Source organism: Anser anser (assembly GCF_964211835.1).
Source record: "Anser anser genome assembly, chromosome: 25".
In the NCBI taxonomy this organism is placed as follows: domain Eukaryota; kingdom Metazoa; phylum Chordata; class Aves; order Anseriformes; family Anatidae; genus Anser; species Anser anser.
The window spans coordinates 627,970-651,559 of NC_139746.1; the positions used below are offsets into that span (position 1 = coordinate 627,970).

General features: G+C 68.9%; 2 protein-coding genes across 3 annotated transcripts; both read right to left on the reverse strand.

The window, feature by feature from the left end:
* Nucleotides 1–17: 17 nt before the first annotated feature.
* Nucleotides 18–10,888, reverse strand: LOC310886399 (transducin-like enhancer protein 1). Of its 2 annotated transcripts, none has more exons than XM_083810903.1 (21): nucleotides 10,729–10,888; nucleotides 10,163–10,287; nucleotides 9,384–9,532; nucleotides 8,644–8,707; nucleotides 8,258–8,302; nucleotides 6,135–6,197; nucleotides 5,989–6,030; nucleotides 5,240–5,435; nucleotides 4,955–4,971; nucleotides 4,475–4,579; nucleotides 4,312–4,356; nucleotides 3,947–4,102; nucleotides 3,541–3,670; nucleotides 3,250–3,434; nucleotides 3,101–3,177; nucleotides 2,606–2,855; nucleotides 1,455–1,702; nucleotides 1,209–1,356; nucleotides 986–1,136; nucleotides 675–751; nucleotides 18–520 (listed from the first exon to the last, which is right to left on the reverse strand). In XM_083810903.1, exons 2-21 carry the CDS (start codon nucleotides 10,184–10,186, stop codon nucleotides 413–415), a joined length of 2,280 nt encoding a protein of 759 aa, XP_083667029.1. In that variant the 5' UTR covers nucleotides 10,187–10,287; nucleotides 10,729–10,888; the 3' UTR covers nucleotides 18–412. The 2 variants fall into 2 exon arrangements, with proteins under 2 accessions (XP_083667029.1, XP_083667028.1); XM_083810902.1 differs by having other exon boundaries at nucleotides 5,956–6,030; nucleotides 10,729–10,887.
* A 6,454-nt stretch (nucleotides 10,889–17,342) lies between these two features.
* On the reverse strand, nucleotides 17,343–21,881 carry PLPP2 (phospholipid phosphatase 2). The gene is made up of 6 exons (XM_083810555.1): nucleotides 21,715–21,881; nucleotides 19,467–19,618; nucleotides 18,959–19,236; nucleotides 18,784–18,841; nucleotides 18,529–18,705; nucleotides 17,343–18,349 (listed from the first exon to the last, which is right to left on the reverse strand). Exons 1-6 carry the CDS (start codon nucleotides 21,764–21,766, stop codon nucleotides 18,212–18,214), a joined length of 855 nt encoding a protein of 284 aa, XP_083666681.1. The 5' UTR covers nucleotides 21,767–21,881; the 3' UTR covers nucleotides 17,343–18,211.
* Nucleotides 21,882–23,590: the final 1,709 nt, after the last annotated feature.

Genomic DNA, 23,590 nt, shown 5'->3' on the forward strand with positions numbered 1-23,590 from the left:
CCGAGGAGGCATGGTGATGCTGTTTTGTCTGTTTTTATTATTAAATACACTTGAGGAGGCTCACGGAGATGAGGATGGAGCACATCCTCCCCTGCATGGCCCAGAGCCTTAACAACAACAAAAGAGTTACATTAAAAAAAAAAGACCCCTTGCCCCCACCCCCAGTCCAGACTTAGAAACAACCCAACAGCTAAAGACCCAAACAAGAAGAAAGTCCCCAGGAAGGCCCCTGCAAGCAGCAGCTGCCTCCCAGCCCTGCCTGGCTGCGGGGTCCCCTCCGCCCCTTGCTGCCTGCTCCAGCCCTGGGCTGCCAGCTCCCGGGAGGGCAGCGTCCATCCGCCAGCCCCCGTGGCCGTCTGTCCGTCTGCTCCCGTGGAGTGGCCGCTCCCAGCGGCTGTCCCCTCTCCAGCGCTCAGTAAATGACCTCGTAGACCGTAGCTTTCTTGTCCCCCGAGCCAGTCACGATGAACTGGTCATCGGTGGAGACGTCGCAGCTGAGGACGGAGGAGGTTTCCTTGGACTGCAGAGAGGGGGGGGGGTATGAGCTGCGGCCCCAGAGCAAGCTCCCCCACCCCAAGGGGGCCCTGGAGGGAATAAGCTTGGCTAGGGGAGATTCACAGCTTTAGGAGCCCCAGGGGCACCCCCGCTCCCCCTGTGCAGCTGCTCCTGCCCACCTGGAAGATGCTGGCGCCATAGGGGGTGCGCCAGGCGTTGAGCAGGTTGTCCTTCCCCGTGCTCACAAACCACTTCCCTGCAGGAGGCACAGAAGGGACGCAAGAGCAGCATGTCACCAAACGTCCCTGGCTGGGTTCCCGAAGTTGAACCCAAGGAGGGGATGAGGTGGCAGTGTCTCAGCCCCCCCGAGGAACGACCCACAGTGTTAGGAGGACACAAATGGGGGGGGGAACGACACAACAACACCACGGACCCAGGTCCATCCCTCACAGCCCTGGGGCCACCCCAGGAGCTGGGAGCAGGCACCTACCGCAGGCGGCAAACTTGAGGGAGAGAACGCAGCTCTCGTGGAGGTGCAGCTGGTACTTGTCCGGCTTGCTCACATGCAGGATCTCCACGTTGCTGCTCTCCATGCCCACCGCCAGCCACTCGCCCGTTGGGCAGTGCCCCAAGGAGAAGATCTGGGAGCAGGGGGGGGGTCAGGGGGTGGCAGGGCCCGGCCCCCCCGGGGCTCATCCAGCCCCTGTCCCTACCTGGGAGCTGAAGTCATGCTGCTGCAGCTGCCGCCCTTCCCGCAGGTCCCAGCACCGCACCGTGTTGTCCAGCCCCCCCGTCCACAGCTTGGTGCCGTCGTTGGAGATGTCGATGCAGCTGGCACCATCCGTGTGGCCCTGGAACTGCCTGGGAGGGGGGGCACAGCAGGCCAGCGCACCGCCATCAGGGCTGCCCCTCCTACGGTCTGGGGGCGCTCAGTGCCCCCTGCCCACGCAGGCACTCACCTGACCAGGGTCTGGTTCTGCAGGTCCCACACCACGATGTTGCCGTCGCTGCAGCAGGAGAAGCAGACTTTGGCATCGGGGCTGATGGCCAGGGCGTAGCAGGCGGGGGCGGAGGAGGTGAGCTCGGCCTTGATGCGGGGTGTGGGGGCCGCCAGGTCCCAGATGGACAGGGTGCTGGCCTCCCCCCCCACGATCAGGCTTCGGCCGTCGGGGAGCAGCTTGCAGGAGCGGATGTAGTTGTCACGGTTCTGGGGTGCAGGGAGGACCCCGTCAGCCCCTTCCCCTGCTGCCTTTCTGCACCCACCTTACCCTGCCTGCCCCCTTCCCCCAGGGCAGCAGGGCCAGGCAGGGGCAGCCCCACAGCCCCCATTTCCCCTGCCCTGAGCAGCGCGGGGCTGCAACTGTTCCATGCATGCAGGGGGATGCCCCTGCCCCTTCCCTGCCTGCCCCCCCTCCCCCCTCCAGCCCATTCCAACCCCACTGCTGAAAGCAGCCATGGGGCAAGACCGCAGCAGCCCCAGGCTCTGAGCACTACAATGACCCCGCTCCTCTTTCTGAGGCTCTGCTGCAGCTTGAGCTGGCGAGGACTCGGTCAGCTCCTTGTATATGCATCTGCATCCTCTTGGTGAGCACCGTCCAGGAACATTTGTCAGGCTGCCCTGGCCCCGAGGCCAGAGGAGAGGAGGACATGTGCCGGGGCTGTTCGAAGCAGGCCCAGGGGCTCCACTTCCAGCAGCCCGTTCAGAATAAACTCAAAGAACACAGATTAAAAAAATGCTCTCGGGTGAGAGCGGTGGCTCCAGTAAGCCCTGTGAGAGCCAGGGCAGAGGCAGGGGCTGAAACTGGCCAGGCCTCGCGCCCGGCCAGGCGCTGCCCATGGAGCTCCCGCCTGCAGCCCTTCGGTGCAAGGCCCCAGGGGCTGGAGGGGGTCAAAGAAGTTGGAGCAGCACACGGGCACCACAGAGCCACCCCCCCTTGCTGCAGCCCCACACCACCTGCACCCAAGAAACCGGGGTTTTTGTCAAAGCCGGGCCACAGCTGTCACGTCCCTGCCCGGGAGCACACGGCAGCAGCCCCCAAACGGATGCGGCTCCCGCCCGCTCTCCCAGGACCTGTCCCCTGCATGCCAGGGACCCCAGCGCCCCCCGTACCAAGCAGTCCAGCTGAGCCACGGCCGTCTTGGTGCCCGGCTGCCCCACGTCCCACACCTTCACGCAGCCCTTGCCCCCGGTGTAGACGTGGCGCGTGGAGTTGCTGATGGTGACGGCGCAGACCACCTCGCCGTGGGCCAGGGTGTGGAGCTGCCGCGCGTGCCGGGGGATGCCGGAGCCCAGGAGGGCGTCAGGGGGGAACGGCACGGGCTGCATCTGCCCGTCGGCGCTGACATGGAAGGAGTAGGCGCTGCAAGGGCACAAGAGTAGTGACAAGGTGAGGCTCCTGCACCGAGCGCAGCCGGCGCCGCACCGGACCCAGGGTGCCTGGCCCATGAACACTGTTTGAGGACGGATTTGCAAGCGGAGCGGTCTCAGTGGCATCTGGGCACCTAGGAATGGGTGCTCCCAGGGGGCCGCACTCCCATCGGTACGTGCCCCCTGCCCAGCAGGACACCCTGATCTCCCATCACTGCCCAGTCCGAGACCACTTACGGCTTCCCCGACGTCCCCACTTGCATGCCGGCTGCCAGCCCCGGGACGCGCATGTGTGGGTGTGGGTCGTAGCCAACCTGGAGGGGACACGGGGTGAGAGCAGCTCCCGGCCCACGGCCCCACGCCCCATGGGGAGGGGGCTCACGCACCAGGGGGGACCGCCCGTAGCTGCCAGCTCCCACGGCAGCTGCGGCCCCGTTGAGCTGTGGGGACACGAGGTGGAGGCTGGCATAGGCGCCGGTCCCAGCCATGTCCCCGTTGACAGCGGGGTGAGCCATGCCGAAGGTGGCAGAGTAGGGGCTCTGCACTCCCAGCGGGGTCCTCAGGCCCAGGGCTGTGAGGGGAGAGGCAGCACGATGGGACAGGGTCACAGAGCAGGGCCCAGCTCCGTGGGACCACGGCTCGGTGCCACTCGCAGGCGCTGCCCAGGCAGGGCTCACCCAGGGGGTCCACAGGGGCCTTGGGGGCAGCGGGGCGGAACTGCTGGGCACCGCTGGAGCCTGGGGTCACGGCATCGCCCTGGGACGTGGGGGTGCTGGACTTGAGGCTGGGTGTCCCTGCCTTCTCCACCTGCCAGAGCAGAGCGGGGGGGGGTCACACAGGACCCTCCTCCTGCTGGAGGCAGTGCTCCTGAGGCACCCAGCGAGCTGGTCCCTGGTCCCCAGCCCTGAACCCAGCAGTGCTGCAGGGGACATGGGATGGGGGTCCAATGGGACAGGGGTCCAACAGGGCAGGGGCCCTCCCCGTCCCCCCAAGCATCACCCCGCACCCCTGTGGGTTTAGGGCAGCGGATGGCCGAGCCCTGGGCAGTGGGGAAGTGAGCACCGAGGGAATCAGCGCACGTACCGTGGGCACATCCTTGCTGCGGGACGGGGACGTGCTGCTCGAGGAGGCCATGGAGGTCGGGCTGAGCGGCACAGCCTCCTTCCTCCCCAGTGGCAGCTTTTCCACCCCGTTCTCACGGGACGAGTAGGAGTGGACGCTGTGCGGGGACGAAGGGTCCTGGGCAGGGGTAGGGGGAGATGAGCAGAGCAGGGACGGCCCCAGCCACGTGTCAGCAGCGAGCTGGCAGCTGGGAGCCTGGACCCAGGGGCTACCACCACCGCCGCCGCCCCGCGTGCCTCCCTCCCTTCACCTGTAACGCCCCCGTACCCCCACCTCGGGCATGGGGGCAGGCAGCACCCACGGACCCCAGCACCCTGTGCACTGACCTCATCTACCACCAGGTTGTCTTCGCTTTTGTCCGCGTCACTGCCCTGAAACACAGGGAAAGGTCGGAACCGAATGGGCCGGGGCTGCCCCACCTGGAGCAGCCGAGGGGCCCAGGCAGCTCCTCCCGGCCTGCCGAGCCCCCCGCCCCTTCCCCGCACTCACGTAGTCTGTCACAAAGTCCTTCTCCTCCACCTTCCTCTTCTTGCTGTTGCTCAGGTACTCGGAGATGGCTCGCGCCCGCTCCCCGTTGGGCAGCGCCAGGGAGCTCTGGGCAGGGGGAGCCGTGTTAGGGGCTGGGGGGCAGTGCCAGGGGCTGGGGGGAACAGTGTTAGGGGCAGGGGGGGCAACACTAGGGAGCTCTGGGCAGGGGGGAACAGCACCGGGGCAGGGGGGCAGCACTAGGGGCCGGGGGGGGCAGCGCTTTGCTCTCAGAGAGCCAGCACCACGTGGGGCTCCCAGCACACAGGGCCCTGGCGCAGCCTCCAGGCCAGCAGACAAAGAAGCAAGGACCAAGGACGGGGACGCTGCTGGGGGCTCTGTGACACCGGGACAGGGCCCCCAGGGACCCCGGCACGCCCCCCAGGGACCCGTCCCCAGCAGCGCCCGCACGGCGGGAGGGAAGCGGCTGCGAAAGACACTTACGGGCCCCGGGTCCCGCTCTGTCTCCATGGCGACGCGGCCGAGCAGCAGGACCAGGAGGGAAGCAGGGACACGGCTGTGCCACCGCACGGCACCCGCTCCTCCCGCGGGTGCCGGGGCCCTCGGCCCAGCCCCGGGGCGCCGGCACCACCGCAGCGGGGATGAGCCCGGCCCAGCCCTCCCCAGCACCCCCGGGAGGTGCCCCTCGGCCGGGACATCTCGCACCGACCCCCCCGGCCCCCCGAGCCCAGCAGGGCCCCCCCCCCCCGGCTCCATCCTGCCGCTCACCCCGGTGCTCAGCGTCGTGGACTCCGCGGTCGTCTTTGGCGAGGAGCTGAGCCTGGGCCCCCAGCGCCCCCGAGAGCGCCAGAAGCCCGGAAGCGCTGCCAAGGCCGGCGAGGCCGGCGGGCTGCATGCCGGAGGGGTGGGGGGTCAGCGGGATGGGGGGCACGTGGTGCGAGAGGTGCTGGGTCTGGAGCTGGTGCTGGAGGGGGGCAGGAGGAAAGCGCAGAGACAAAGGGCCCGGGTCAGGACGGCGGCCGGCAGGGGTTGGGGGCTGAAGGGGGTCAGGCTTCCGGGGCATCCCCAGCCCACTGGGGGCCATTACATCCCACCTTCTGCCACCTCCCACCCTGGAACTGGGGTCACCTGCCCCAAGACCCCCCCATATCCCTGCCACCATGGCCTCAAGGGAATGAGGGACAGGCGGGGATGGTGGCGGCCCCCCACGCCCACCCAGGGCCGCAGGACACGGCATCGCGCCCACGCCCTGCTATCCCATCGCTGTATCGGCAGCGGTGTCTCTGGGGGCACAGCTGCACCCCCGGCCCCGTTCCCACTGACAGAGCCCCCCCACACCACCTTGGCTGGGCCCCCCCGACTCAGCTACGGGCAGGGGGCAGGACGGGTCTGCAGCCCTGGGCCGGTGCCAGCTCAGGAGGCGCCGTCACCTGCGGGAGCCCAGCACCCTCCTGGCCAGGGGTGGGGGCAGAGGGTCAACGTACCCCGATGGCCGCGTTCAGGTCGGTCATAGTCACCTGCTTCGCACGCTCCACGGCCTGGACCACTTGCTGCTGGTGCTGGCAGGGAGAGAGGAGTGAGTCGGCACTGGGCAGCCGGCTCAGCTCCCCGGGGCACTGGGAGAAGCAGCCCGAGGGACGGGGCTGCGGGAGGGCTCACCCACCTCCTGAGACAGGAACGGGATGAGCTGGGCGCAGATCACATTCAGCCGCTTCGCTATCTCCGTCTGCAAGGAGTCGGGGGGCGGGGGGGCACCGTCAGAGTGGGGTCAGGGCTGAGAGGCCACCGGAGCCCCCTCCCACCAAGGGCCCCGCTGGCTCCCCAGAGCCGAAACACCCTGGGCAGGACCAGGGAAGCTTCCTAACACCACCGCCTCCAAAAGCAGGAGCCCAGCACCCTGCACCCCCTGTCCCAAAGCCCTGGGATGGATCTGACCTCCTCCAGCCCCCAGGAAAGGCCAGGAGGCCACGCTCTGCTGGGGCATGGTGCCCCGCTGCCCACAGTCAGTGGCAGAGCAGCCCCGGCTGTCCTCCAGCCCAGCAGCAGGGCACAAAGCGCAGGGGTGCTTCGCGAACCCTCGTGTCTGCCTTGCCAGGAGCACTGGGGATGCCCTGGCGTGGGGCTCCAGGTACGGGGCTGCCCCCAGCAGCGCCCTACCCAGAGCAGGGGGACCCCGATGGGGAGGAAGGGAGCGCTGTGGGGCTGAGAGGAGAGGGCCCCATGAGGGGAGCAGAAGTCGCAGTGCCCCGCTCAGACCCCAGATCTCTCAACCAGGGACCTTGAGCACATCCAGAGCTGGGGGCGAGGGGGCTGCAGCGCTGCCCAGCCCACACAGGGACACCGAGCCCGGGACACCTTTGTGCCACCCTGCAGCACAGCCACCAACTCATTTCTGCCAGACCCACAGACAGCAGAAACAATCCAGCATCCGCCCTCACTTCCCCTTCCGAGGGAGGAAAAAAGGAGATAGAGAAGAAAGAAAGAGGAGGGGAAAAAAAGGGAAAGAAAAAAAAAAAAAAGGCAAGCAAGCAAGGAGATTTGGCAGCCGGCAGTTCTGGGAAGGATTTAGCTGTCTCCTGGGGCCGGCAGTGATGGATTCTCTTCCCTAATGCACTGATGGGCAGCAGCTCCTTGGGGAGAGCTGCCTCCAATTCACTCGCACTCGTTAATGTGCAATTTACTGGCACTTTAACGCTCTCAGCATGAAAAATGATCATGCTGTTTGCAGCCCCCCCAGCCACCAGCACCGTCACCTCCCCTCTGGCTGGCGGTAAGCGAGTCCAAGGCCAGGCACATTCAGGGACGTGGTTTTATAAAAAGCTACAGGCCAGTTCCACACCAAAAACAAAACAACAATAAAAAATTAACATCTCCTGCCCATCCCTGCCTCCAGCATCCCCTGCTGAGCCGGTGGCCGCCTCGAGCACCGTGCCCGTAGAGATGGGCCATCACCTGCAAAACGAGCCCAGAGCCAACCTGCCCCGGCCCGGGGCCAGCAGCAGGGGACGCGGGGCTGGGCGATGGCAGCACTACCCAGGGCCCCCCCTGCTTCTGCCAGCAGAAAGGAGGCAGCCGCTTCCTGGGGGGCTGCAAGTGCTTGGCCCCCGGCCGTGGCGCATCGCCAGGCTGGGGGAACGGAGGGCACAGGGGGCACCGGACCCCCCCCCGGGGCTCTGACCCCGGCAGCTCCCACACAGCCCTGCCCCACAGGATGGCAGCTGGCAGAACACAGTGGTGCGGGGCCTCCTCACGGCCACAGCCAGCGGCAGGCAGGCGGCCAGCGGCACCGGGCACCACGGCGAGCACGAGCCCGGCCAGGGGACAGCGGCGGGCGGGGAGGGCACGGCCATGGGCAGACCCGCGGTGCTCATGAGATGCCCTCAGTGGGGCCGGCAGCACGGGGCGTGTGAGCGCCCGGCACAGCCCCAACACCCGCAGGAACAGCCCCAGCACCGCGCTGGGGGGGCCAGGGGCTGACACCCCCATGCCAGAGCTGGATCCCACGCAACAGTTGGCTGGAGCACAGGGCCGGGCAGGGAGAGGGCCGGTGGGAGCACGCCTCATCAGGCTCCTCTGCAGCCTCTTTAAAAATAGATGAGAAGAAGCCTTCTGCCTCTGAGCTCGGGAGCAGCTGGTGGCCCAGAGCGTGGCTCCGTGAGAGGGGGGGAAGCAGCGAGGGGACGCACGGCTCCCAGCCCTCCCCCCGCAGGGCGCTCCTCAGCCCCTGGGGACAACCGAGCACAGGAAGGCAGCAAGCAGAGCTCGTCTCCCTGGCACCAAGCCTACCTGTTTGTGCATCTCGATGTTCAGGCCGTAGGACATCTCGTAGTACTGCCAGGAGAGAAGGCAGCGTCAGCGGGCTCGGGGATGGCGAGTCCTCTCCGACGCCGGTGCACGAGCTCAGCCCGACGCCACCGGCACTGCCGGGCTCCCCGGGGGACGACCCACACGGAGGCGGCTTTCGCCACCCCCTCCACAAGCTGCTGCGGCTCAAACACCACGGCTTGTTTGGGGGGCAAAGACGGTCACAAGTGCAGGAAGCAGGGTGCGGGGCCTGGCCCCACAACCCAAATACGCGGGGGAGCCGAGGCATCCCGGTGCTGCGCATCCTTTGATGGCTCAGAGGAGAAACCCCCCAGCGGCCTCGCTCCTTTCAGGTGGAACTCACTAACCATGACATAATGACGCTGGATTTCTGTTTTTTCTGTTGCCAGCTTTTCACATTCTAACTTCAAGCTGTAAAAATAAAGACAGAGGAGAGAGTGAGCCCCCCTGTGCCCCTCCACCAGGCAAGGGCTCCCAGGCCAGACAGGGCAGAGCCCTCCCCGCACACTGTGAGCTTCAACCTCCTGCTCGCAGTTTGAGCCCCTTCTCCCAGCACAGGCCAAGGAAACCACCTGCGGCGGGGTTGGGAAATAGGCTGGGGAGGAAGAGGCGGTGGGCAGCGAGGGGATCCATGTGTCAGGGAACAACCCACAGGGAGCGTTAGCCCCCCTCCCCGGCATCTGCTTCCCAAATGGAGCGAACTACAAAGCTGAGCTGCGTTTCAGCCCTTGCTCCAACTGGCTCTATGGGGAGGGGGCGGCAATCCCACCCGGCAGCGAGAGGAGCAGAGGGACCGGGGCTCCGCTACACCCACCGGCGCAGCCCAGGAGCCAGCTGAGCACCCCCCAGCCAGCACCACCCCCGGGGCTTTTGGCAGGGGGAGGCCGGCGATCAGGAGCTTCCCCCTCACGCGGCATCTTCTCCAGCTACCGCGGCGCTGCCTGGCACAACAGCCCCACGGACGCAGGGAGCCTCCCGGTGCCTCATGCCAGCCATGGAAGCGCCCAGCACCACAGGGAGCCGCTGCCTGCCAGCTCCGGGTAAGTGCCCAGCACCGTGCTGGCACACAGGCTCTGGCAGCTCTCACCTGTGGTATTGGTTCTGCAGGAACTGGAATTCCTCCTTGATGCGGTCCAAGGTCTCAGGGTACGTCAGCTTCAGGGACTGCGGGGTGGCAGGTATGGTGCCGGCGGCGACAGCGGTGCCTGATGCAGCGGACGGTGCCTGGAGATGGGCCTGGGCACAGGAGGGGACGGTCGGGGTCACGGCTGCTGGCCCAGGTGCCTGGTGGGGCTGGGACCGGGCTAGCACCCATGGGGCTCGCGAGCCCTGAGGGTCCCTGCACCCTGAGGAGGGGGCTGTCAGCACAGTGGGGATGGTGGCCCACGCAGGAGGAGGCAGAAGGAGTTATTTCAGAGAAAAGTGGGCACGGCCGGCCACGAAGGGCAACAGCCTTCCACCTCTTCAGTAACGGTTTGGTCACTGGGCCACGAGAGGAGAATTAACAACCAGCGGTGCGTGAGGTGTGCCTGGGGCAGAGCGCGGCCCGCTCCCAGCCCTGCCCTGGCCCAGCAGCAGGGCGCGGGGGCCCCGGGGACCGGGCACTGCCCAGCCCCAGTCGCCTTCTGCCTGCCGCATCCGACTGCCCCACGTCCGGCCCCGAGCCAGCCCCTAGCGCGTGGCGAAGCCGAACTCTGGGATGCGGACGCGGGCTCTGGAGGGACGACAGCTGCGAGCACCCCGGGCACCCCGCCGTGGTGACGGGCACCGGGAGTGGGCAGCGGGCAGCCCCGCGGGGTCCCGGCTCCGGGGCGGGCCCGGGGCCACGTGCACAGCGAGGGGACGAGGCCGGGGCCGCTCGCTCACCGGGGGCCGGTTTTGAGGGAACATCGTTGGCACCGGCTGGGCCCGGGGTTCCTTCCGCCGCTCCGCACCGCAGGTGCGGACTCAGAACCGGGGCCCGGGGACGTTTTCCAGCTCCGGCTCCGGCCCTGGGGGAAGGAAGACACCGGAAAATGACCCCGCGGGGGCGCCGAGCCCGAGCCCCGGCCCCGCCGCGGCCCTGGCACCGGCACCCGGCCCCCGCCCCGCCGACCCCGGCCGCGCCGCGCCCCCCGCCCGCATCCCCGCGGGGACCGGGGGGCCCCGGGCTCCTCCCGGCCGCCCCCGCCCGCCGAGCGCCCCGCGCCCCCCCGCGCCGCCTCCGGCCCCGCCGCCCCCCGCGCCGCGCAGACAATGGCCCCGCCGCAGGTACGGCCGCGGGGAGGGCCCGGCCGCGCCGCCGCCCAGCCTCGAGCGGGGCCGGAGCGCGTCCCGCGGGGGCACGGGGGGCGGGCACGGAGCGGCCCGGCCCGGCCCGGCGTAGACCGAACCGGAGCGGGGCGGGGCGGGGCGGGGCGGGACGGGACGGGACGGACCGGGCTGGGACTCACCGCGCTGCTGGCCCCGGCCCCGGCCGCACGCCCCTGCGGCGGGGCGGGGCCGGGCCGAACCGAGCCGGGCGGGGCCGGGCCGAACCGAGCCGGGCCGGGCCGGGCCGAGCCGAGCCGAACCGGGCCGGGCCGAGCCGAACCGGGCCGGGCCGGGCCCCGGCCCCCTCCCCGCCCGCCGCGGCAGCCGCTCTGCGGAGCGCGATCAATGAGCGGGCGCCAGCTCCACGTGGGGCCTGGCCCGTGCGGGCGCTCGCCGAGGCGGCCGGCCAATGGGAGCGCGGCGGGAGCGGCCCGCCCCACGTGGGGCCCGCCGAGCCGCCTTCCTATTGGGCGGCCGGGCCCGGCCGCCAGGAGCTGTGTCAGTCTGCGGGGGGCGGGCGGGGGAGCGGCGCTTAACCCCTGCGGTGCCGGGCGGGCCGCGGCGGGAGCGGGCGCCGGGGGGCACCGGGGGGCACCGGGGCGGGCCCGGGGCCCCGGCGTCCGCGCCCGGGGGTGGTGGCGGCCCCCAGGCCGCCCCCCGCAGGCCTGGCCCGGCTGCCCGGCCGTGGGACACCCCCCCGGCCCGCGGAGGGCACGGCCCCGGGCCGGGCCGCAGGGGGTGCCCGGGGACCGGCCCCGGCGTTCCGCCGCCGCAGCCGGGCCGGGCCGGGCCGGGCCGCGCTCCCCGGGCTTCCGCCGCAGGCTCTGTCCCGGCCTCCGCCCGTTCCCGCCCGACGCGGCGGGCTGGCGTTCGGGGCTTTCTTCTGCTACGCGCTCAGCCGACCCGAGCGGCCCCCCCGCGCCGCCGACACCTTTCTGGATCCCGAGCAGCAAAACCCCAAATCCTGCCCTGCGGCACCGGGCACGGGCCTGGGCGGGGCCCCCCGAGCCTCCCCCCGGCCCCCCCCAGCCGCCCCGCAGCCCCCGGCTTTCCCTCGGGGTCTCTCCGGCGGTTTTCTCCTTTCGGGGAGATCGGCGGCACTCGGACATTTCCCGCAGTCGATCCGGGGTTACGGCGCAGGAAATCAAACGTCTGAGCAGCGGCGAGGGCTCAGCCTCTGCTCCCGCTTAACCTCGAGGCGAGAGCGGGCCCGGCCTCCCCCCCGCCGCAGCTCCGTCCCCTCGGTCCCGCTGCCACCGGTCAGGGGACAGCCCTGGCCTCGCAGGCCATGGGTTTTCCTGGGCCATCAAAGCGACTCTTCGGAGCAGGAAGCAAAGCAAAGCAAGCCGCTGCGTAGCCCCTTTTCCTTTGCTCAGATGACATTTATCCAGGGAGACGTAGGCACTGGCCATCCAGAGGGGAAGCTCCGTCCCGCAACGTTAAAATTTGCTGTTAAATGCACCTCTGGCATCAGCAGCTCGTCCGTCCTGTGCCCAGGGGTGGCCACGTGCAAGCAATGGTATCTGCAGCTCGCCTGCTGCGGGGCCAGCAGCAGGCTTTGCGCCTACAACAGGAGGGAAAGCCACTTGACAGAAAGCAAATCATCCCTACGGGGCCGTGCAGACACCCCTCCGCACACACAGACAGGCACACACCAGTCAGGAAACAAACGTGGTGATGGAGAAGAAAAGCAACAGCCGAAATGTCAAGATTTGATCTGATTTTCTCCTTTCCCTGTTTACTTGCAACCATTTTGCTCCCCTGGACCAGCCCCACGATCCCCGAGAACCCCACTGGGGGGGAGCTGGCGTGATTTTGCCTTTGCCTCGGCTCCCTGTCACCGCCAGACCCCGACGCACGGCCGCCCGCACTGGTTCACGTGTGGCAGGGAGTGCAGATGGGAACGAGAGCCCGTCCTCGGGGACGGCAGCGTGCCCCAGGCAGGCCCTGGTGGAACACAGCGATAATAATGATCTCAGCAAAACCACTGAAACGAGCGACCGCACTGAGGCCACCCTGCACATGCCCGCGGGGCTCAGGGAGCGCCGGGAGCGATGGCCACGCCAGCCCCTCGGGCAGCGAGTGGCAACCAGCAGCCACGAGCCCATCCCGCTGGTGCTGTGGGGCCGGGGCTGGGCACCTCCCGCTGCCCAGGTCCATGCCCTCACGTGGGGACCTCTGTGCCCTGCTCCGTCTGGGTGAGGCGGGGAAGGAGACGTCCCCCACTGGGGCTGGAAGGGGCTGGGGCTGCCCCCGCTCTCCCTGCAGCCTGTCTTGGCCCTGCGCAGGAGACCTGTGGGGTCTGTGCTCCGCCGAGGGTGCTGGCTGGGGCTGGAGGGTGGCACGACAGCGGTCTCCCAGCCCTTATTATATTTTAAAATGTAATAACAGCATGATGTCTATTTTCGTAGATGGAACAGATCATTTCTGGAAGAAGGCCATAAATCTCAAAGGGAGGGGAAATAATTTGGCCAAGGTCACGTTAAGGCAGCATCAGTGTTAAAGGGAAAAATATTAAAATAACAACAAAAAAAAAAGCAGCTGAGGGCTTGGAGTGCTGTGCCATTTTGCCCCCAAGTCCCTTCCCCAGTCTGGGAACCCCGTCCCCTCTGCCCCATCGCTTCCCAGCAGCACCCCCAGAGCGGAGGGAGCTGGGACGGGGGGGGGCTGCATGGGAGAGCCCCAGGGAGAGGAGACCCCAGAGAGCGGCCCCAGGCAGGAGCCTGGTGCCTGTGCCCTCAGCCGAGCCTGGAGTCAGAGCAGGGCAACGAGGGAGGGAAGTGCGGCGGGAGGGAAGTGCCATGGGCCCGGCCGTGTCCTGCAGCCGTGTGTTCACAGCATTGCAGGGAGGCGGGGGGGGAGGGCACTGGCAGCCCCCCGGTGCCCTTCAGAGCACCCAGGCTGGGCAGCGCCATCCTCGCTGCCTTCCACCCGCGCTGGGAGGTGGAAAGGGGGCAAGAGGCGAGCATGTGAGGGGCGATGGGGTAAGGCGGCGCCGAGGCAGGGGCTGCTCGTTTATCCGAGGCTCTGGAGCTGGGCATGGAGCTGGGCATTGCTCGGCCTCGGCCAGCTGCGGGGCAGAAGTTGAGGGGCAGAGAGGTGCTGGAGATGGGGAGAGCCCCGCCAACGGGCCCCGCAGCCCGCGGACCTCCCAGAGCGACCCTTGGGTCCGTGCGAGCGTCACCACCCGGAGCAAGCTAGCGAAGGGCCCCGGGAAGAGCCGACGGGAACGCTGCCGAGCGGGAGAGCGCCACGGCCGAGGCCGTCCCCGGGCACGAGGCAGGCAGCCCCCGAGGCCACCCCCCAGGCAGCCCCCGAGGCCACCCCCCAGGCAGCCCCCAGGCCGCCCCCCAGGCAGCCCCCGAGGCCTCGCGGCGCTCCGAGCGCTTCCGCCGGGCTCGGCCCCGGCAGGTGGCGGCCCCCGAGCGCCGCTCGCCCCCCACCCCCGGCTGCTCCCGGGGCTCCGCTGCCAGCCCCCCCCCGCGCCACAGCGGCCGGGGCCGGGGCCGACGGCTGGAGCCCCCCGCGGAGCTGCCCCCCCCACCCCCCCGCTTCCTCTCCCGGCTGCTTCCCGTCCCCCCCCCGCTTTTGCAGCGAGATCCAAGCAGCCGTTGTGGCACCGGGCGCCTCTCCTCGTAGGCGGCGTTTCCAGGGCGCGGGGGGCTCGGGAGGGGGGGGGCAGCCGCGGCCCCGGCCGGGCGCTGGGAGGGCAGCGGCTCCGGGCGGCCCCGGCGCGGCTCCGCCGGGCTCTTGCTGCCCTCTGCCGCCCGCAGCCGCTCGCGGCCGGGGCCGGGGCTCGCCGGGGGGGCGGTGGCGGCGGCCCCCAGCCGCAGGGCGCTCCCCGGGGCCGCTGCCGGGCTCGGGGCCGCTGCGGGGGCCTCGCCCGAGCACCGGCCGCTCACCGCCGGGCCCCCGCGGCCCCCCAGGGGCGCCCATGGGAGCTCGGGGGGGCTCTGCCCGGCTCTGCCCTCGCGGCCGCACCCAGGCAGGGAGCTGTCGCCGCCGGTGCCCGGGGGGGCAGCCCCCGCACCTTCGCGTATCGGTCGCCTCCCGGTGTCCCCCCGAGCAGGGACCACCCCGTACCCCCCCCGCACACACACGCCGCAGGCTCATCTGCTGGCAGCCTCCTCCTTGTGGCTGCCGGCCAGGGAAGGGGATGTTTAGGGGATGAGTAACATCCTTCCTGGCAAGGCTTCTGCCCGCTCCTGGAAGCGTGCTGGGGGCACCGGGAAGCTCAGCCCCTTCGCCTGCCCCTTACCCCAGTCAGCCAGGGAAAGACGCCAAGAGCGGGAGGCAGCCTGGGGCTGGGGCCAGGGCAAAGGGACCCAGATGGAGCCCATTTGCACCATGCAAGGGGTGGAGGAGTCGCAGGTGCCAGGGAGAGGGGAGAGAGGATGCAGCGTGGCAAGGCAGGAGGCACAGGTTGGGGGAGGCAGCCCAGGCTCCCCCCGGAGCAGGGCTGGAAGCCAGAGCCTGGCTCAGCGCTGCCAGAAACGGCTTATTTTGGAAAGGAGGCGTCTTGGCTGAGCGTACGGTGCGTGGAGCTGCTGACGCTGGGGAACAGGGCAGCTCTCGGGGAGCAGGTCCCAGCCACTGCTTGCAGACCGATGCTGTTCATCTTCAGCCTGAGGCTGAACCTGACCCAGCACTACCAGGACCAGATCCCTAACTCCTGAGTCACCGCTGCAGAGGGGTTTGGGTGCCCCAGCTGGGAGCCAGCACGATGCCCAGGGCTGCAGCTCACCCTTCCCAAAGCCTGAATGTGAAAGGGGCCAGTACCAAGCAGGGTGCCCAGAGCTCTCGCCAGCACAGGGCTGGGTACGACACCAAGCCTCGAGCAGGGAAACTGAAGCACGCAAGCTGCTGGGAGCCCTTCACCCCACCCACCAGACTCTGCCCCTCCCCAGCTCCGAGGACAGCACAGGTTTTGCAGCAGCAGCTGGACCTGCTCCATCCCCGGGTCCAAGGAGCCCCTGCAGGGACAATGCCCCTGAGCAGCCCCCCTCCCTCCTGAGACAGGGGGGCACGGGGGAGCAGTCAGGGGCTGACCGCAGCCTTATGGCCCCTCGCTGTGCCCAGACGTGGCTTGGGAGCTCCTTCTGTCCTCAGGCTGCCGGGGGCTCAGGGCGCACTGAGCCAGGCCCGGGGGCAGGCACCACGGGGACGGAGCAGCCGAGCTCCGGGTGCCCCAGCCCAGCCCCGCCACACGCTGCGGCGTTGTGGCCCAGCTGGTTTTTCCAGAGCTGCATCCAAGGGGTGAAATCAGATCTCAAGGGAAGGGAGCAGGCACGTTCCTGGCTGCGCAGAGGAGCTGTCGAGGCAACGCCAGGAGCTGAGGCAGTCGCTGAGCACCACGGCCCCAGCCGCTGCCCCGAGAGCACCCCTGGAGCCCCCACCCAGGGCAGCAATCCCACGACCCCACAGCCTGGGCTGTGCCTTGCTGCCCCCACTCCTTTGTTTGCAGACTGCAGCAGAGATGCCCTGCCCTCAGGCCCTGGCAGTTCCGCTGCATTGTTTTGTGCCATCAGATATGGAGGGAGCAGCCCCAGAGGGCTGGGACAGGAACGGGGACGCTGCTGGGGGGACCAGGGACTGGCTGGCAGGAGGACAGCTCTCCCAGGGAAGGAAGAGCAGCATGAAGCAAGGAAGTTTTCCCCCACCCAGGGAAGGTGTTTTTTGGTCAGGGCTTGTCTAGACTGGAGCAACTGCTGCATAAGCACATCGAGAGCACGCAGCAAGCCCAGGGCGCACGTGGCCCCTGCTGCGCCCAGCAAGGAGGGACGTGGCTGCGCTGACCGGGGACGGAGCTGGTGGTCTCAGGGGACCCCTGGGTCCTCCTGGGACCTGACCACCACTCCTGGGTACAGCAAAGAGCCTGAGATATGCCCAGACAGAGGGGCTGCTGGGCTTCCCCGTGCCATGAGAGCCGTAGCTCCCCTTGCCCCACACCAGGCACGAGCCCCATCCCTGTCCCGCACGCACCCCGGCTTCCCTGAGAGAGCGGCCCCCATGCTGGGGCTGCTGCCTCCCCCCGCCGCACCCCTTTGTCAGCAGCAGGACGCAGGCAGCTCTGAGCCTCCCTTGGCTCCAGCACCCGCAGCCAAGGGAGCTGCAGGCACACAACGTCACTTTTTCCAAGAGGCTCCATCCACCTTCCCTTCCCCCTGCCGCGGCACCGGGAAGCACGGAGGCTCCTCTAGGGTCAGGGCAGCGCGGGGCTGGGAGCGGCGCAGCCACACAGAGCAGCCCTAGCCCCCCGCTCCCCCCGAGCCCAGGACAGGCAGGCAGCTTGGGCCCCATCCCCAGGGCTTCCCCCATCCCCGCACGCTGCCCCTTGCCTCGGCCAGGCCTCGCACAAAGCTCAGGCCCCACACCGGACCCGTGCTGCAGCCCCTGGCTCTTCTGCCTCCAGAGGAGCACCTGAGGGGGCTCCTCTGCTCTGCCGCCTCTTGGAGGGAGGGGTGGCAGGAGAACAATTCCCCCAGCAGGCAATGGTTTCAACACCTTGGCAGGTCCCTCAGCAATTCCTCCAGCCCAATCCGAACACAGCTGCTTCAGTCGGTCCCTGCTGTCCCGTCAGTCCCCGCTCAAGCCCCGTGTCCCAGCACAACCCCCAGGGGCTCCTCAGCCCCCCGGGGCACAGCAGACACCCCCTGTCGAGGGGCCCTTTGGCGAGGAAGCCCGGCACTCTTCAGCCCATCCACTCCAAGGCCAGAAGCATCCATGGAGCAAGAGAACAGGCCCAAGACAGACATTCTTTAAGGATGATCTAATTTAAAAAACACATTTTTACAAAAACATCATCATCAAAATGCACGCAGTTTAACAAGAGGCCCACGGCTCACCAGTGCCAGCTGTAGATCAGAGACAGGGCTGGGATGTGGCCCCCTTCTCACCTTCCCAGGGAGCTAGGAGCCCTGTGCCCAGCTCCACGTCCCCCTTTTTCCCCCCCTTTACCACAGAAGATTTCTCCCCTTCCCCCTACCCCCTAAAGGATCAGCTGAAGCTGCAGCAGACAAAGGGTCAGGAGCAGCCCTGCACCCTGAGCCAGGCACAAGCAGGGGGGGCAAGGAGCAGCCTGGGCACCCCAGCCCCGCGGCCACTGGCAGCCAGCAGCACTTTTAAAGGTAATCAAGGAACAGAAGAGCTCTGGCTTGCTCCAGTCCTTTCAAAAAAGGCATTGCAAGCCCAGCAGCTGTCCTCCTCCCCTTGTGCTCGTGAGGATTTGTGCTCATAAGGCGGTGTAATTTGACAGGGACAACAGGCGTGCAGCGCCAGGCAGCCTCAGACGGCCCAAGGAGTTCACTCGCTGCTGTTTGCTGGCCCCAAATCCACCCCCCCGTGCCACCCTCCCTCCCCGCCACGCAGCGGGCTGGGAAAGCGGCTGCGGAGCGTGACTCAGGCCGATGGGACCAGGGCCCCCCCTCCCCACGCTCCCAGGCCCCGCAGAGCCCCAGCTTTGCTGTGTGCCGGAGCCGCAGCGCGGCCGGGAGCGGGGCCGGGCAGGGCCGGCCGGCGGCAGCGAGGAGCCCGCAGTGAGCACGAAGCGCACGGCCCCTGCCCCTGCGCCGGGCGAGGCACGGGGCGGCGTCGGCAGTCCGGGGCGCACGGCACACGCGCAGCTCACGGGGTGCCCCGGTAGCTGTAGTGATTGTGCTCCGAGTCGCTCCTGGTCAGCGGCAGGCTGGGCCTGCGCTCCGGGTCCTGCTCGTCACACTGCCGGGGCGGACGGTGCTTGAAGAAGTCGGAGACGTAGCGGACCTGGAAGAGCCAGACAGGGCTGGGGCTCAGGGTCTGCTCCTGCACCTCTGCGGGGTGGCAGCCAGCCGGCTCCCCCCGCCCCCCCAGGCCCTGGCACCAGCCTCGTGGGGTCCTGCCGGGGCCGCGCACCCCAAGGCGGGGACACTGTCTCCCTGGGCGGAGGGAAAGGGGACTCTTACGATGAGGACGGCGATGAGAGCCCCCTGGAGCAGCCCTGCCAGCACATCGCTCCAGTGGTGCTTGTAGTCAGAGACCCTGGTGTAGCCCACGTAGATGGCGAAGGCGATGAGGAAGAACTGGATGGTGGGGCGCAGCAGCCGGGCCCACTTCCCCACCAGCCGGGCCTGCACGTAGAGCTGGGGGGGCGCAGAGCTGTCACCCGGTGCGGGGGCAGTGCCCCGGAGCTCCCCCCCTCCCTGCAGCACCGCACTTACCGCCAGGAACATCATGCAGTACATCCCGAAGGAGGAGTGCCCGGAATAGAAGGACAGCCTGGGGGCCGACGGGAGGGGTCAGGCCACAGAAGGCGGCCGCCAGCCCCCTGCAAGCCCCCTGCCCCTCTGGGGCAGCCGCAAGCCTGGGGACGTGCGGCGCGGCCCCACGGCTCACCTGGACTCCGTGACGTTCCTGCCCTCCCCCAGGCAGATGTTCTCCAGCTGCACGTAGGTGGAGCAGTTCACCCTCGCCCAGTCAGGATTGCAGACAGCCAGGAAGTTGGGCCGTAGGCGGCCGATCATGTACTTGGCCAGGTCGGTGAGGGACTGGCTGATGGCCCCCCCGAAGAGGAAGGTCCCCACCACCTTGTAGAGGGCAGCCAGGTAGTTGTTGAACTCCGACTTGGAGTAGAGGCGCTCCGTGTAGACCAGGTACGCCTCCCCCGATGAGATCTGCAGAGAGCAAGGGCCGAAGGGTGAGGGTCCTGGCTCCAGGGCCACGGGATGCTCTGGCGGGCTGCAGCAGAGGAGCCCCCGGCACTCTCCCAGGGCCTGCCCTCACCCCTCAGGATCCCAGCCCCACGAGCCATGGGGCTCATCCCCTCAGGGGAACGCCCAGCCCTTTGGCCAGAGGGTCCTGCAGCCCTGCCGGGGGCCTGGAGGGGGGCACAGTGCTTCCTTACAATGAGGACGGTGCAGGTGATGGTGACCCCAGCCATGAGGCCATGGGTGATGGTGTCCGCCTTGTAGGGGTAGCGGATGGAGTCGTCATTGCAGTAGAAGCCCCTTTTGTACGGGGAGTTCACCAGCGTCAGGATGACGAAGGGCAGAGATGCTGCAAGGCAGAGAGAGGGAGAGGCCTGGGGTACCCGGGCCTGCAGGCTCCACGCAGGCACCCAGCATGTATGGTCTCCCCGTCCCACATCCCCCCAGTTCCTGCTCCCCACTGCTGGGGAAGGATCTTGCGCCTAGGGCAGCACGCCGGCCCCGCTGCTGATAGGGTGCTATCGGAGCTCGCAGCTGCCTGCAGCACCCAGATACCGCAGCCGATGGCTGCTCTCAGGCACCCCCAGAGCTCCTGCTCCTCCCCGGGCTGCAGACCCAGGGCTGATGATGCACCCGCTCCTCACGCTCCCCGGGATGTTCCAGCCAAGGAGGTCACAGCTTCTTAGGGCTAATGAGCACAGGTGTCTTGCAAACCCGTTTTCCACCAGGGAAGTACTTTCAGGCCCTCGATGGTCCAGGCAGGACCCTCCTGCAGGCGTGGGCAAAGCCAGAGCCTGGAAGGCGCAGCACAGCTGGTGGGGGATCCAGCCCCTGCCCACGCTCTCCCTTCCCGCAGCCCTGCTCCTGGCCGGCCTCTCCCTGCCTCCCGGCATGGCTCTGCACCGGTGCTGAGACTGACTGGATCAGTCCAGCTGAGGAGGCTTTTCCACCCTGTGCATGCCAGCCATGGGCATCTTCAAGCTCTTCCCTTGCACATCCCAGCAACCAAGAGGGGATTCAGGGGCGGTCTCAGCCCCCTGCCATAGCCCTCACCGGCAGGCGACCTCCTGCCCACGGCTGCTCCAGCCCCCGGGGTCGCTCGCTTTGGCAGCGCTCGGCCGGGTGTGATGCTCCTCCTGCGGGGACCGGCTGCAGAAAGCACCTTCCTCCCCGGCCCTGCGGTCCACCTTAAGCCCGGGCTCCTTTCCCGGTTCCGCCTTCATAAAGCGATTTCCGCCTGCCCATTGTTTAACCGTCTCCAGGGAAAAAACCCCACCTTTGTCCCCAGCGGACACCTTCCCCGCAGCGCCCCTTCCCCAGGGTGCGTGACGGGGGTCCCGTGCGCCCCTGGGCCCGCCACCTCCTGCTCATCCGAGTGCAAAGTCACGGTAGAGAATCCCCCTGCTGCTTCCAGGCCTCCAAATCCACTGTCTCCACGCTCTCCCCAGGCAGAAGCAAAAGCAGCCAAAAAAAAGCTGTGAGAAAGCCAGGACAAGCCTTAACCGCTGCCGCTCGGGCGGCTGGCGGAGGAGCCAGGTGCCCTGCGCGCAGGGGGTGCTTTCAGACGCCTCTGGGTGCGCTTCAAACGTTCATTTGCTGCTCAAATTAGATGCTGCTTCTCTTTCTGGATAATTTCAACCCCCAAAAAAGCTCCCCTAAAAATAAAAGGCACCCGCACACGAGAGAAAAGAGACTCAAACAACAACAGGAACCTGCCCCTCTCCACCGGTGCTTACAGAGCCCAAGAATGCAATTCCCCGGCGCAGGAGGCCGAAATTACGACCTGGGCCTTTATTTTTAGCCCATCCGTCTTAATTAGGCGCTTGCGACCGTCGGTTTTAGAAACGGGCGGAGGCTGCTCGGGAGGAGGCACCGGCAGCGCTCGGCCGGCACCGGGCACGGCCCCCGCCGCGGCCCCGCACCGGCTCCAGCTGCCCCGCGGCCGCCGTCGGACGGCGCTCGGCGTCTGGCAGCCCCCGGCGGCGGGCGCAGCTCGGCGGCTCCGCGGGGCAGGGACCGGGCGGCCGCCGCGGCCCCGGGCCGGCCCCGCCGGACCTTCTCGGGGCCGTCCCGGGACCTTCTCGGGCCGTCCCGGGAGGCGAAGCGGCGCGGGCGAGGCCGACCGCTTCCTCGTCGGGGCAGCGAGCCCCGGCCGCCGTGCCGGCAGCGCGGGGCCAAAGGCCGCCGGGGCCGGGCAGGTGCTCCCCGGGCTGCCCCGGAGCCCGGCCCCCGGGGCCGCCGCAGCGCCGCGGGTGGGCGCCGAGAGGGCCCGGGCCCGGGCCCCCCACCCCACCCCACCCCTCGCCCCTGGCGCAGCCCCGACGGGCGGGGAGGGGACGGGACGGGACGGGACGGGACGGGAGGGGAGGGGAGGGGAGGTCGCGGCCGCGCCGGTACCGAGCCCGGTACCGGGCCCAGCCCCGGGCCGCGCCGCGGGGCCCTTACCGACCACCACGCAGAGCACGTCGAGCGCCACGAAGACCTTCCTGCGCTCCATGCCGGTGCCCGGTCGGTGGCGGCCCCGCGGCTCACATGGCCCGGAACGGCGCGGGCCCGACCGGGAGGTAAAGTCCGGGCGGCCGGGACGGGGCGGCTCCGGGGCGGCTCCGGGGCGGGACCGGGCGGCCCCCGCCCGCGGGCTGGGGGCGGGACGGCGGGGCCGGGGCCGGGGGCGCGGGGCGGGGAGCGGGGCCGGGCGCAGGTACGGGGCGCGGGGGGGTCCCCGCGTCTGCCTCCGGGCCCCCGGGCGGGGGTCGCCCCCGGCCCCGCCGCCCCCCGGCCCCTTCACAGGGGAGGGGAGGAGGGAAGGAGCGAGGCCTCACGCGGGAGCAGCGCGTGTCCCGCCAGCCCCGGGCTCCTCTTCTGAGAAGTAAGAAGTGGAAAAAAAGAAAAAAAATAAAAATCAGGGACTGGAAGAATGCAGCCGCAGCAACGTGCTGGCCGCTGCGGTGCTGCAGCCGCCCGGCTACGGGGGGGCCGATAAGGAGCTGACGCAGACGCGGTGCCTGCTGCGGGCAGGATGAGGCCCCGGGACGGCGGCGAGGGGCGGTGGGAAGCCGAGCAGCCGGCTCCAAACGCAGGGCACGGCACGAGTTCGTTTGGAGCCGTGATTTAACCGCTGAAACGCGCGGTGGGGTTTTCCCGTGCCTCAGACGGTGCCGGGGCAGGACGGGCTCCCAGCGCTGCCCGGGATGTGCCCGGAGCAGGGATGGGAGCAGAGGCTCGAGCGCTGGTCCCTGCGGTGAGGCCCTGCGGGAGCGGGGACAGCCACAGCCCTCCTGGCTGCTCCAGGCCTGGCTCTTGGTTAGGAGCGGAAGGAAACATAAATAATACAGAAACCACCCAAATGATAGCTACTGGGCTGCTTTATTTAAGTGCGCCGTGAGCGGCCTGTGGAGAATCTCGAGGCTGTGGTCGGAAGCCAGCAGAGCTGGAAACCCTCTCGGGCTGCCCCGGGAGCTCAGGAGAGGAGCAGAGCCCCTCAGCGGCCTCCTCCGCTCCTGGCTGCCCCAGCCCGGCCTGGTCCGACCCTCTGGGGTGCCCCGGTGCAGTCTCCTCCTGCTGTGGGTGCCCGGGGGCCCGGCACAGCCGGCGGGCAGGATTCGCTCCCCAAATGCTGGGTGGGGTTTAAGAGCCCCAGGGCAGGAGAGGAGGGGATGCACGGGCAAGGTTTGACCACGGGAGCACCCAAATGGTTGCGTGGGGCTGGGGCAGGCAGGATACGGCCTGGCGGGGCCACACACCCGAGGTGCCAGCCTGTGGCTCCACGCTGGCTCGGGGCAGAGCCGGGCCCTGATAAGCGGCCGCTTCCCGGGTGCGCAGCGTGGGCGCCGCAGCAGGACTTTGCCCCGCACGGTGCCACGGCTGGCGGACGATGCCAGGCGGCGGCAGCCACAGGGAACCTCCCAGCCCCGTGGGTCTGGCTTCTCGCGGCTCCTCTGCTGCCTGAGCGCCACGGCTGCAGCAGCCCCGCACCAGCCTGGTGCTGCCGCCCCGGGGGTCGGGGACCGCCCGCAGCCCCCCCATGCCGCTGCCACCCCCCCGTCACCCCTGCAGCGAGAAAGCCCCACTGCTGTGGAAGCCTTTGGGGTGGTTTTGGTCCTTCTTGAGTTGACCCCCCTGGAAAGGTCACTGCTGTCCCCCCCCAGCCTTCCCCAGGGCGTTCGTGGGGTGAGCAAAGGGAAGGTGGCCTGGCCTGGGCGTGTGGCGGCAGCGTGCCGCTTGCTCCACCTGCGGACGATGCCCGGCTGACACGTGGCATCCAAAGTCCAGGCGGTGAAGCGGCTGCGCCCACCGGGAGCAGCGGGATGCTGGGGCGCGG